The sequence below is a fragment of the Rhipicephalus sanguineus genome, chromosome 1 (assembly GCF_013339695.2).
Source record: "Rhipicephalus sanguineus isolate Rsan-2018 chromosome 1, BIME_Rsan_1.4, whole genome shotgun sequence".
Lineage (NCBI taxonomy): Eukaryota > Metazoa > Arthropoda > Arachnida > Ixodida > Ixodidae > Rhipicephalus > Rhipicephalus sanguineus.
This window is the reverse complement of record NC_051176.1, coordinates 231920956-231935704: the sequence shown is the minus strand read 5'-3', so window position 1 is coordinate 231935704 and position 14749 is coordinate 231920956. Positions and strand designations below refer to the sequence as shown.

Here is a 14749-nt window from a genome sequence, read left to right as displayed (position 1 = left end):
GTGCAAAAACTCGGGTGTGTGCAAATATTCGAGTTCGAATTCAAATTCAAGTACCATAATATCTGACCGCGGAATCGCGACAAGCTAGGCCCCGTGGCCATTGTCATGCCAGCCCTCTTCACAAACTGTGAGGCCCAGGCCCTGTTGGCTTTAAAGTGCATTCCCAGTATTTTTGTGTTTTCAGCACGCAAAAAACATCAGCGCTTGGCATCACAAGTGAAAATTTGGTCACGCTACAGCTGGCACTGCCGAACTACCCGTACAGAAACTTTAAACTTGACTCCCGCTGCACAGTTGTTAGTTTTTTCGGCATGAAGAATAACAGCACCGAGAGCTGAAGAAAAAATCTAAGCTGGTCTAATGTGCAATTTTCACACAAATGACTCATTATGCCAGGAATGAGCAGTACTCCAAATACAAGTAGTTGTAATATGTATTATGCCAGGGATGAGGAGTATTAATAGATTGTGGGTACTTGTATGCACATTTAATTACATATTAGGGAACGTATTAGACAACTGCATCTAAATACTGAAAATGAGCATTTCTGTGTACTGAAAATGCCAAGTGCAGCAAAAGGCCTTTTCGATATAGGCTCAGGCTTTTCTCACGTAGAGAAGTATTTAGGAAGAAACAACATATCTTAGTTGTGTTTGCATTATTACTTCAAAGACAACTTTGAAAATTGTATATGATATACTATGCCATAGTGATTTGTCACATTTCTGCACATATATCCCAAGCCTGTATCATACCTTCAGTGTCATTTCCCAGGGTTTGAGACTATTCCTAGTTTTGCCATCTATCTGAGCCCACTGCTGTGAATAGTTCAAATAAAATTTGTGTTCATTTGTTTCAACTATTTCTGAAATTGTACTGGCACAGCAAGACTAAGAAACCAAATCAGCCTGCTTGTTTATCTTAATAAATCTAGCCGGAAAAATGCATACCAATGACCTCTCACTACAGCCAACGAATGGCGGTCTGGTCTGATTTGATTTTTTTTGTTAATCTGCAATATGTTCTGGAAGTGTCAGCAACTGCAACACTAATATATTTCTTAGGTAGGAATCCTAGCCTTGCACTGCTATGCGAACACAACACATTGTGACAGAGCGCGCCCTAGAGTATAGCTGATTTACTTACCAAAAGCAGAATGACTCTTGAACCATTTCATTTGTAACACATGGCACTGTTCCTTTTCTGCATACTTGAAAAAACGAAGCTCAATCAAATGAGCTGTCCACTAGTATTTTTCAAGTGCTCACATCCATGCCGTACCTTCGCTTCCTAGCTCACAACCTGCAACCATGGCCCACAGTGTGCTGGCACCATCTGCAATGGTAACCAAGAACTGCGAGCGTGAACTTGCCATGCCAGCAGCCTCCGTTGACTCACTTTGCCTATCTTACACTATGCCCAGTATAAGGTAGTCAGCACCAATATGTGGGCTGGTGGAGAAACACAAATACTTTCAAGGACCAAGTGACTGAATGTCTCGTCTGAGATCCCACAGAGGGCGCACACTGCCACGATTCCCTCTGTGAAGAACACATCACACTTCACAGGCAGGTTTGCGGCATATTAACCCTCACTTCTGCCAGCTTCTCACTTTGATATGTTCAGATGGATGACTGTTTTAGCAAACATACTAAGAATGTTGCCAACCTCTCGATTTTGTAAGTTGTACATCCTCTTGCAAACAATGAATACGCTACATGGACAGGATTCGAGCTAGAAAGTGACATATAAAGAGCAAAAAGGTAGTTCCCCCAAATGTACGGGTCTGTGACTGGCCTCGGTGTAGTATGTTCACCCAGATGTGCAATAAGAATTCTAGCATGTGCGCATGCAAATACATTCCTGATCCAGCGCAGACATACAAGCACATCAAGGAAATTAAGAGTAAAGACAAGCAAAATGAAATTTTATATATATATACCGTATACACTCGACTAAGGGCCGCTCCCCCCAACTTGGCAGACCAAATTTTGAAAAAAAAAAAAAAAATCTCGCCAGCAAACGGCAGCGTCGTCGCGTCCCGTGCATGGCACATTTTGTGGGAGCCGACAGATGACAATAGCTGTCCTGCGGCTTCGTCAAGCGGCGCTATCTGTGAGCTTGGGGCACGCGGCACTATCTGGGAGACCTTTCAGCTTTCACCTTTCTTGCCGGCGCCATTGATCCTTTGTGCCGCCATTCATTTTGACTACTGCCTATACGCCTGATATCCCATCGAGACGCCAGATATCTCATCGTTAGGTATATATGGCACGATTAAATAGGTTTTTCCATACGTGGATCGAAAGTTGAACAAAAATTTCACGCTTCCGTGGAAGGGCTGCACCCCACCAAATCACGGCACAAAAGTGCGGCTCTTACACGAGTGTATACGGTATATATATATATATATATATATATATAGGAAACTTAGAATTAATACACATTTATAGTAAGTGGTGAGCATGATCTCTCCAGGGCTCATACGCAGCAAGTGGCCACGCAGAAGCACGCGACCGTTCGCAGGCTCCAGCACTGGTTGCTGCACGAAAAATTACACAGTACTACAAAGCCGTGAAATTGTCATCATTTCAACCCGCCACCACAACCCATCAACCAAATTACACGGGGTCCACTAATTTTTTTTAGTGCCCTAGTGTTTAACATGGTCCACACAAGAGTGTACAATTTATACACAGTCACTCAGAAATTGACACACAGGAGTTTGTTGACATGTCAACAAAGTGCCATACCATTGCCTTTACTGTTAAATCCATCACACACCGCCAAAAGGCACATTACCAAACTTAGCCTGCCGGTGGTAATCCCAGAAATGGCAATCATAATCACAATTCCTCATTATGTTCAATAGTAGATGCACCGAACACGATGAAAAGGTGTATGCTCAACTTCATTTGCATGTTTCCTGCGGTAGTCCCAGAGACAGTAATCAACCAGTATTGAGTTGATTTCTTCAGATGCCTGCATTTTTTTCCTCAATTCCTCTCGAACAAGCTGCAAAAGGCAGTACAAACAAAACTTCATTGGTGATGCCAGTACTGCAAATACCTGCCATTATACAGGTTGCACTCCCACAAGTTTCATTCAGTGCTTGGGGCGCACTTACCTGCGCAAGTGTGCCTAAAACATTGAATGGAAAACTATTTAAAAAATGACATACTTTGACATTCTTTCAGTAAATAAGCCAAACTTTCAACTTTCGTAGGTAAAAAGAGCAAGAAATCCGGCCACAGTTGCATGTTGACATGTTTTGTACTCGGTGGTGACATCAATATTGACCTACGCAAGCATGTGTCAATTCAGGGAGAATGTACTCATGGATTGAAGAATGACAATTTAGGGCTAAGCAATGGACGTACTTTCATTTCTACCGCCTTCAGGTCATGTCATGTCATAATTTCCACTAGAACACTTACATCAGAGCCATCATTACCTTTAGCGACCAGATTTGTGCCGACATGACATGGTTATCTCGAGCAACTGTGTATGCAGTAAGTTTTGACGTCTCGTCTCAATCCGTGAGCACTATACTTTGCACAGCGGCAGCATATGGCACGTGACAAACTCACGAAGCTGTTTTTCCGAGCTCTTACAGTGCCTTTACAACGTTCACTTTGATGAGAAAGAATTCATTATTGCTATTATAATCAGGGTTGCCAGATTTGGCTACTTTACGTCAAATTGGCTACTTTTAAGAGGCCGCGGCGACAAAAAAATGACGTCGGCTACTTGGCTACTTTTTGGCTACTGTTCTGGCACTGGCATCAACAGCTAATATACGCTAAAAGCTTGTGCAACTATGAAAAAATAAGTGTGCATTTACAATGCCGGCTGTGGCTTCCTCGGTGTAATGACTTTTGTGTAACCTGTATACCTGAAGCAAGTGCGTGCGCCCGAAATGCTTCACGGCCGCCATGACTTTCATATTCATCTAGATTAGGCATGCTAACGTAACTAGCGGGGCACTCGTTGAGGTTTTCTAGCCGCTATCCGCCTCGAGCGCTGCTGCTTTGAGCTGTACAGGTGGCGCCACTTACGGCGATCGTTGACGAAAAGTGGGTGCGCGCGGCTCATAGAAGCCTTGAGCAAAGCGAAAGCTACTTGCTGTTTTTGCATTTATTTTTCATTATGGTTTGATATTTGCGCTGCCGATGCTGCTGCGCTAGACCATGACGTTTGTTTTATTTGTTTGACATGACAGACCCTTTTTTTTTTGTTACAGTGCGCGCGCGCGATGCACTGCATGCATATCTTACGTGCATGCGTCTAAGCTGTTGTTTGCGTGATCTGTTAACACAGATGAAATAAAAGCTTTTGCAACATAAAACAGACGTCTTGTTTTACTGAACACCCTAAACAGTACAACAATGCACATTATGGTGTATGTCCGCTTAGGAAACACACAAAACACACGCGTTTTTACTTCACCCAGCACTTAACTATACACAGCTAATTATGCCAAGAAAACCCGCTCGGCGTTTTCGAAGAGCTGCAGAAGCTTTACAAACGCCTAGTGGCAAGGATACTAAAGCCATCTGTGCTACGACAGCATGATAAAGCAAGCATCTGCGACCTTGATCTAATAAACCTTGAGTCAATCTTCCTAGGCCTAGACGACGTGAATTTTGGTAGCAGCTTCACTGACGATGTCAGCAATATACGACTCACAACTGAAGAGCAACACTCACTCAAACGATGTTATTTTGCTTTTCTTAAGGCTTGTGCATCTGGTCTTTAGAAACGTCTTCCGAATGCTACGTCTTTGGTGCGGAAGCTGAGAGCCATTAGTCCGTCATCTGTTCTATGGCCGAATGCGATGAATGCTTTGAGAACCTTGCCAAAAGACGTATTTGGTTGCCTCGAGGATCACATTGAGGAGCAAGTTCGGCACCTTCATCAAGTTAAGGATGTGAATGCCGACATGCCAGCAATGCAATTCTGGATCAAAATATACACCTACCGGAATGCATCAGGCGCTAATCCTATGCAAGACATTGCAGACGGCGCATTGAAACTCTTGTTCTCCCTATATCTAACGCAGAAGCGGAACGAGTGTTTTCTGCTGTGGCTCTCACGAAAAACGACTTAAGGAAGAGAATGTCCTACGAATTTCTCCTCGCGATCATCGGGATCAAATTTGGACTACGTCTGAAAGGTGTTACAAGCTGTACATTTACAGTGCCGCGGAGCATACTGGCTAAAGTGAACTCGAATATGTACACTTGACTGTCGGTGCAGCATAATTGCCAATTTTCTAGTCCTAATGCCTCCTCCAGGAAGTCACTTGGTTTTTTTTTACTCTATTGTGATGTGATAAACATTTCTGTGATGTATATTTTTGTATATTCAAGTGTCAGAACGTAGTGATAATTCAGCTAAACTGAAATCACGTTTGACTGCTTTTCTGGCTCTAAAATAAAGTAACGGCTGGCTACTGTTCTGGCTACTTTGCTTGATTTGCTGGCTCTTTTTCTCTTCGAGGATCTGGCAACCCTGACTATAATTATAGTAAATACCTGTCCAATCATCATCATCATAAATTACGACCTCAGCCAGACACTACCCTCCCTTAAGAAAAACCTTGATCCGCACCTGTGTACAGGCCTATAAGGTAGCTTTAACTGTTTGAGGGTTGATTTCTTTCACGAAATATGTTTCCCCATTGGGTATTTTTTTTATTGCCGAATTAAATTCTTCAGACGACTCTATTTAATAAAAAAAATTGTCTAAAATTTTTTGGGTGACAGTAAAGTGACAAAAAATCATTTGTGTTGTTACATACACATGGTTTATTAGTGAGTAACAGCAAGATAAATTTTAAAACAGACTATACGACTGTTCAAAAATTATGCGCCGAAATAAATGTCTGTGTAGTTCACAGACGTACAAAAATAAGTGCATGAAATGGCATTAAGTGGAAACGCTGGGGGAGAAAAGCCACTTTTGATCCAGTCAGCATCGTCTTACCGTGCACGCTTTTGAGATGTCACTCACTCGTTAACATCTGAGTCTTAACTCGTAAGTAACTCCTCCTGTGACGGGCTGACATTTACTGAATCAGATTCCGATTCAACAGTTGAGCGTCGATTCAGAGGAACTGCCGCTAGAGTCGCTTGCGGCGGAGAAACCGGCGTGCACTTACATAGCGCAAGAAAACTGTGTGGGTGAGCGCACTGAAGAAAACTGTGTAGCTGTGAGCGCATCCGGAAAGCAAAAACAAGTTCGAAACCTATAATAATCATTCGACTTATGGCCAACGAGACGGAAGCGGTTTTTGTGAGTGCCCGAAAAAAGGAAACGCAACTAGCGGCATCGTGTGTGTCATTTGGCATCTGCACGGAAACAGACGTAATCACATACCGGGGAGCAATAAACGAGAGAGTAACAAATCGGTCACCTTTTGAAAGATTCTAAACCGGAAAGCCATCAGTTTTGTGGGTGCAACAAGCGGGAACCGGCCGAAGGACGAAACCGAAACTAGCCAGCACACCACTGTTGTAAAGCATAAAACACAAAACAAAGAGCCATCGGCGCAAGAAAAAAATTTCATGTATTCCTGTAGTGATGTACATGTCCGTCTTTGACCATCTTGTTGATGTTAGCGGGTAACGTAAATGTACGTCTTTGACCCTCAAAGGGTTAACATCTGTACAGAGATCTCCAGTCAAGGAAAGCAAATTATGCTTCTATATAACAGCCACACCCCAACTTTTTCTGCAATATCTTAAAGAAAAACATGTGAATATCATATGAAACTACAAATATTGCATTGTCAACACCAAATAAACATCGATGAGATAAAAATTAAGCTTAGTGCAATCAATGAGTTCGTGCAAGCATAAATCACGTCAGGGAATGGTATTGTATCTATGTTTACCATCAGTGCATGAAAGTAAGCTGCCACATGTGCACATAAAAAGCTTATGAACAAGAAAAACAAAAGAGGCAGTAAACAGATTTCACTGCACCGACTATTCTAATACAGCTGCACATCCCCCAGGTGATGCAATAAGTTGAGGACAATAGAGCAATTGCGCACTGAAAAAGAAGTTTGCAGGTTTCTTTCTAAAACTAAGTACCATAGAACTCAAAAGGACTGAAAGAACTGTGTCCTGTGTGTCTGCACCAATCTTCATTTATTTTCTGTCGTGCCGTCACAACAGAACATACTACAGAACTGCACTTATATACCAGTACATAGAATGCATATGTACACAAACACAGTAAATGTAACGCTAGAGAAAAGGTAGCGACACCTCAATATTTCAGAGTAGCAACAGAGTCAAACGCTCTGATCAGCAAGCTGGAAAGCATAGGTTTGCATAACAAGCACGAGACACTGCAAATTATATGAACAAAAATATAAAGCGTAAGATAGTACGGAGGTAAAACAACTGTAAGCATGCTTAGTAATGAGTTTTCATGTTTGGCAGCATAAGATTTCCAAATGTGTGCAATAGACTCATCTTAAACAAAACTTGAAGGGACGGAAGTCAGTACTCCATTTATCCAAATTTTCCTTTATTGAAAGAGACAAAAATTACTAACAATCGCACTACGTACCTGAAAAGTGTCTAAGTGTTTCAATACTGTGGTTCCAACAAAAAAAAAAGAAGGCCTACATCTAATATCCTAAAATCTTTCGGGTTATGTTATATATATGCGTGAATGGATTCCAACAATTCTGTGTAATCCTTATGTTCAAAGCACTTCACACTTTCAATTGCATCTCTTGTTGTTTAATGCGTAATAGTAATGCAGACTGGAACAGTAATATATCTACATTTTCAATAATAAATCATGGCCTTTACCACAAACTCCACCAATATTTCTCACTATCCTTTCAAAGCAGCCAACAAGTGCATCATATGGAGTTTCTTATTTCTGACACTGTGAACAAAGCAGTAGTGGCAACAAGGCTGCTAGGTCCTTAAAGACACTTCCTCTCTTCCTCCTCAGGGATCGCTACCTGCCTAGCCAAACACTGACGAAGGAAACACTGCTGTGTTAACTTTCCTGCAACTTCCTGCTAGTTTGGATTTTCTTTACTCAGTACAGCATCACAATTTGACATGTTTCTCACACTTTACCTTTGCCATATGACGATAAGGTAGATGGTACTTTCGGATTAGGTTTCACTTCACCAAAGTTCACAACAGGATGGGTTCCATTTAATCAAGGTTTGTTAGCACTTTGCCCATGGGTGGCCAACAAGAGCTGATACCAATGTTCCATTTACCTTGCATTTCCGTTTAAATGAGTTTCATTTATCAAGAATCTACTGCAAACTTTTCCGGCAATCCTTGCCAGGTATTGAATGATGGCTTTGTCACTTCTCTATTTAATATGATCAGCTCCTGCTTACCTCACATGCATGGATTGTTGCCCCACGGATCTCCATTTCTTCTCTGCTTCCACTTTCCAAGAGGCATCCTGGAAGAAGTGGCATTATAGCCGAAATACAGTTGCACAGCCTACATGATTTCAAATCATTTGAAGCCTTTCAATGCACAACAGAGCTAAGCATTTTCTGGGTGTGTTCTCATCTGAATTTAAAAGAAGGCATGAAAAACATTTTTTTCAAAGCTCCAGTAATTCGCTACTGAATGCTGCTGAGTTGTGGTTCTGGCTTCAGTGTTTTCACAACTCAACTAAATTCTACCTTTGAGCTTGTTTAAAGCGCCCCTGACACCAAAATCGAAACCTCGAGATGTTTGTGTTCTTTGATTGTCCTGTGTAGATGGGCTCTTCTGGCCGATTATTAGTGGCGAACATTGCCTCTAAGGCGTTTTAATTTGGTTTTAAAGTAAGTGTGAGTGCTCATATGAGTTGACAGCACCTCGCGTCATCGCCACTAGTATGACACAGATGAAGGCCCCGTGTGACATTCCACAAGAAAAGCGAGTATTATCGACGTCGCAGAAGACTCGCGGGGCACACACAATACCATGACTGGCACCCGACGAGGGTTATTGTTCCTCGCCCCTCTCGCTCTGTTGTCAGACTGTTCTGAAGGTGGTTTGGCTGCTTACACCAGGAATGCTTTTCCTTTTCCTGAGGAGACACGCTCAAAGCACCCAAATCATTTCATTCTTCACAGCGTGCGGGGCCCCCGATTTGAAAACTGCGACTGTACTGCGACTGTCACTAAAGATTTAGCGCATGTAGCCTCAGGCGCTCCCCCGCTGTGGGGCACTACTTTCTTACGATTTTAGGCGAGCGTTTCGAAGTGACGCTAAAATTTGTCACAATTAACGATGCTAGCATTAATTATACGATACGTTAGAGGATTCACGATTCAATTTTGGCATTACCAGACACAAGGATACAAATTACAGTAAAAAAGGCACAAACAAATATTTCACTGTCAGTTGTCCTTTAGGTTGTAGGCACACAAGCCGAGACAACAAGAACAGTGACAATCTGCTTACTGAAGACCGATATAGGCCATGAGGACATTAGGGAGTTTTAGCTTGTAACGTATACTTCTTTACGTTACCGTTACCGGATTACGTTTACCGTTTTACCGGAACACGGCTTTTAGTAAAGTTTTTTAGCTGCCCAAACGTAAACCTTTACGTACGTACATAAACCATTACGTTTGCGCAAACCACTAAATGATGATGATAACAGCATATAAACTACATTTAATTTAGATAATATCGAATTACGCTGCGGCAAAATCATAAGAGAGGTTTTTAGCGTGTGCAGTATCCCGGTATAAGCGAAGGGGTGTAGCAATACCAGGTTACCGGGCGATGGTGTCGACATCTTGTGACGCTTCACGCAACCACAATCATGGACATGTTTGTTTTCGCTTAGTGTTCTTGAGGAGAAAAAAATGATTAAAAAGGCAACTCATTCGTAAAAATACCGCTGCAAGGCATTTACATTGGGAGTAGAATGCCCGATGTTTCTGCAATAACAATTTTGTGCTCGCCTGGCCCCGCTAGATGGCGCCACCTATCCAGCCTGTCAGAGTCTTTAGGCCTCTCACGTTTGCGGATTCGGTATTCTACGTCGCTCTAGCCTCGGTAATCCAGCTGAAATAAGGTGATCGTAAGTGGCGCTCGCACTTCATCTTATTTTGACTCGGCGGCTGGAGCCTCCGCGAAGCGCATATCGCGAGTAGCCACGAACGAAGGTGGATTTGCGAAATAGGGCCATAAACGTAAAGCCTATCCGGCGAGTAGTTTACGTTCCGTAAACCTTTACGTTCCGTAAAAGTTCACGCATACGCAGGTTCCATCCGGTATCCGGTAACACGGTAACGTAAAGAAGTATACGTTACAAGCTAAAACTCCCTAGTAATGGCTAAGCAGCAGTGGAGATGGGCTGCTGCTCCAGACGAATGTTATGTTATGTTTCTTATGTTTTGTGCCTCAGTTTAAACCTTCTTGGGCTCAGGGTGGTATTAGCTACAATGTGGCACCTTTTACTATGAAAACCAGTAATGAGCTAGGAAATGGGCTGATCATGCTTATTCGTTGGTCTCTCGTGCTTTTCATCAGACTTAGCTGACAACATAATCAAAATTTATGGCAGGGGTCTCCCACACGTGCACACGGTCCTTACGCTAGTGGTCCGGCCCATACATGACTGTCTTCGACGCATATTTAAAAAAAATTTTCTTAAAGGGCCAGTAAACAACCCTGCGTTCCAAAATTTGTGATGGAGAGATAACTGCGCATTTGTACTTTGAGAACAAGCTGCCGCAAGAATTTTGCAAATAAGTGCTGTAATAAGGAAGTTACACGGTATACAACAACCCGCTTCGGCTGGTTTCGGTTTCTTGCTCAGCCTTCCCACCCTTTTCAGCAGTGGAGAGGGGTTGCTGTAGCCCTTTGTTGTGACTGCGCCCACTTCAGCAACATAACACTTCAGCAAATATGTCATCGGTGCGTAGCCAACGACCAAGCAAGGCTTCCTCTCCGTGTCACTCGTGTCAAAGCGGCACGGTGAAGAAGCGTGGTACGAGGAGTGCGAGGCACTGGCGAGGTAAACAAATATGCCACGACGCATGCGCCCTTTACCTGCTGGTAAAGTCGCCCAGAGGCTTTCATTCTGGCGATGCCGCTTGTCCCGCTGGTCTCGGCTGTACCAAAACGGCAGAGGGCAGCATAGGAAAATGAAAATGCGGACTGCGCAGCCAAAACTGCATCACTGCAGGGCCAAGGTGCCATTTTGTAGTGCAAAGGACGAACCGACGAAGTCAGTGCTAGCTAATGTTAATAATATTGCCCATAGGCAAGATTACGTCACTGCGAGGGCGGAAAGGACTGGTCAGGTGCAGGATCGACAGTGGTGCAAGACAGTGGTGCAGGAATTGCTTTTCGAAATGGAGTGTTTGCGTGGCATGCGGCGCTGTGATATTCACAAAATGTGATTGCCGCAGCATTTTGCATGAATTGGCAAGCTTGTTTGGGAGGTATAAAAAAAAAAAAGTCGAAGCCTGTTTACTGGCTCTTTAATAATAATCCATGAGCTTTCTACCCACAACGGACAGCTGCCCACACCAGAAAGGAACTTGGCAGGCAAGGCTGACAGTGTGTATAAGTGAGCTTGTTTAAAAGTTTAGTAGGTAATTTATACTTCAGAAAGGAAATAGTTATCTGACTTTTCTAAATGGTGCTTGCATTATGCTCGCGCATAATGCGATTTAGAACAGGGTAAGCTACACGGACGTGACTGGTGGCAAGCATTATTTCAAGGGGCACCCCATACGGTCACCATTTGTTGAAACATAACTGTGAAAAAAAAAGCTATATTTCAGAATCGGATTCCACGTTTTAGTCATTCTGGTCATCGGGGCAGGGGGTGCAAAATGGGCACTTGCCCTCCACCCAAGCCACACCAGAGCTCCCCCCCTCCCCCTCTGCCACAATGCAGCATGGGTTGGCACTTCCCAAGACAAAATCCTGTCGACGCCCATGTAGGTATCAATACGCTTCTCGAATCCTGTTTCCCAAACCACCTTCAGAAGTGGCTCCCACCATATATGAGATATGGGAAAGGCCTTTTAAATGGCAACATTAGCTGACATTTTGTGCAACCCCCTTTTGTTCAACCTTGTCTGCACCTCATTTACAGCAGTAGAACACCACTTGCACTTATGCCTCTTGTGAGCCATCATAGCACTGTGGCCTGTTCCTGTACAGCTCACTTCACCGCATGCACCAACCCTTTTTTGTCCACTTGCCTGTCTTTTCTTTGGCTGTAGGAATTGTCGAGTACAGCGGTTGTCCCTGAATATATGCCCACTTTTCAAGAGGTATATGATATATCAAGAAAATGTTTCCACAGACCATTATCCACAATTACACTAAGTGATGAACGTTGCAATTTCGCAGGGGATTCTGTTTCGATGCATTTATCGGTCAAGTTATTGTGCAAATTTACAAAAACACGTACTGACTGGAAGCTAAAATCGCCTCTCTGAAAAACCAGAAAAAGAGAAAATTATCCAGAATTTTGATTCGTAGGTTCTTTCTATCTGAAGAAGAGGAAAATTCAGAAGTTATCATAAAAAATTGATCGAAATTCGACGCCATCGTAACACTACTTCCACCCTTCGAAAGAATGGTAAAAAAATTTTGCTCGAGATAACGAAGCCTTAGGTAAGATATGAGTGACTTAGTGCTGCGCTAATTGCGACGGGTAATGTGGGAGAAAATTTTTTCTGCAGACAGAAAAGTGGGACGCATGTGTCCCACTGAGGCACAAAGGGTTAAGCACTGCAGTGAAAATAAGAAAAACGAACACAGGTGTTCACCTTCAGTAAGCAAGGAAGACAGCTGCGTAGAGTATTGTAAAGCTCCAAAATAGGCGAGCACTTGGGGCACACGGTAGTCGGCAAATGCTGTCAGCGTGCCAATATCCTCAAAATGGCCCAGGCCTTTTCCGTCAAAGCAGCTCCAGAGGTCGGCAACAAGTATTTGAGCCCGCTTGTAGAACGACACTGCAACAGTTGCCATGAAAATGTCAAAGTTAGGCTTCATGAATGCTTAGCTGCGAGAGCGAAAAAAACTAAGAGGGTTTTTACACTGCTGCTTCACTAACATGTTCAAAATTTAATATGGATAATGCAAGCTGATTTGGTTGAGAGATTATGTGCACGCAAAAAGGGAGTTTTTGCCCTTTGGTAATGCTGGAGAAAATCAGGCAAATAACACAACTTTTACATTTTTAATTACTGCCCGTTTTCTAATTCATTTACACTATAATTTCTGATTTTACCTGGAGTGTGCAAGATTAATTTCATGTAAACAATATGTTCCTTTTTCTCCTAATTCATACAGTACTCATCATGCATTCAATTTAACACAGCAAAAAAAATTAGTCTCATCTTCACACAGAAGGTGATGACAACCCTGACCTCTGTGGTTAGCGCAGCAACAGCCTTTGAAATGTGAACAGTTTATTTATTCAGCCCCAAATGAGGGCCATTACAGAAATGGAAGTACAGTTCATAGTCAACAACCATTTCATGTGCATCTTTTCAATGATAAAAGAATGGTTGCATTGACAACATTTCCCACAATTGACAAATGAACAAAAGAGAAAATAACAGGTGCAAGCACTACACAGCTTAATAGCATAATTAACTCATACAATTGTTTTACTAGACTAAATAAATGAGTCTAAATCTCTAAGAACATATTAAGCGAGGAAAAATTAAGAGACTCTGTAACAATATTCCATTCCCAGACTACTCATGGAAAAAAATTTCTTTTTTAGATGCTTTTTTGCATCATTGGTGGTGTGAATCCATGAGATCAACATGCTGTGTGAGTGGCGGAACTGCTCAAGTGGTGAAAGCTGAAAGTTAGGTCTATTATATTTTAACATTACACAAATAAGAAGAAATATGAATTTTAACCGGCCAAACATTGTCCTTAATTCCAAAGCAGCAAGATTTGCAAGGCGGCATACTTCAGTAGCAGAAGGACAGTGACAAGATTTAACCTGGCAGCTAGTCGCTGAACTCTGACTAATTTATGGCAATTTCCTTTTTTTTTTTTACGAATGAAGATCCCAAATTCTTTCAGCGCATTCTATAACAAGTCTTTCCATGGTCGTGTACAAAAATAATTTTATTCAGGGGTCACGCTGTGCAGGTTGAGCCTGAGGCTACACAGAGCTCACTATGCGCTGTTGCATGCCGCATTTACATGTGTATTCCACCTAAGATATTAAGTAAGAACTAAACATGAATACTTGTATTCTTCTACCTTTTTTACACTCAGTACCACTAATACGGTACTTACAGCCCTAAACTGCCATATCTGTCGACGTTGTCATAGAAACAGATTTTGATGGGCCGAGTGTCATTCGGCTCCCATTGATCGCAACATCACGTTTTTTTTTTTAATTTACTTTTTTGCAAACTAGCCTCCAACATCAAATCATCACTGAGACATCCTATCTTCCTATACATGACACAATTATCCCCAAATGATCTCACCAAAACGCAGGATAGGATAGGTAAACTAGGATAAGTCATCAAGTTAATGAATACAAGCAGTGCTTGTATATATAGGGTAGGGCACCCCTTTGACTAGACAGTTGGGGCTGGGTAGGCAGCTGTTGTCTTTTTGTTTTTCATCATTTTTTGCTAGGTAACCATGGTGAATAGAGGATTCAGGAAAAATATGTGTATTGTGATTGGATGCATGACAAATCGCAAACCTGATGGGGCTGCTTATGTGTCATTCTAAGAAGCGGCAGC

At 42.5% G+C, this 14749-nt stretch overlaps 1 protein-coding gene across 4 annotated transcripts in view; it reads right to left on the bottom strand.

The window, feature by feature from the left end:
* Positions 1–2736: 2736 nt before the first annotated feature.
* The window catches only part of LOC119374427 (queuosine salvage protein), a 63767-nt gene continuing 51754 nt past the window's right edge, over positions 2737–14749 (bottom strand). For all 4 annotated transcript variants that reach the window (XM_037644519.2, XM_037644547.2, XM_037644530.2 and 1 more), the window contains exons 6-8: positions 12794–12979; positions 8387–8454; positions 2737–3015 (exon numbers count right to left, since the gene is read on the bottom strand). In XM_037644519.2, coding sequence (XP_037500447.1) covers positions 2866–3015; positions 8387–8454; positions 12794–12979 — 404 coding nt within the window. In that variant the 3' untranslated portion in view covers positions 2737–2865. The remainder of the gene's footprint in view (positions 3016–8386; positions 8455–12793; positions 12980–14749) is intronic.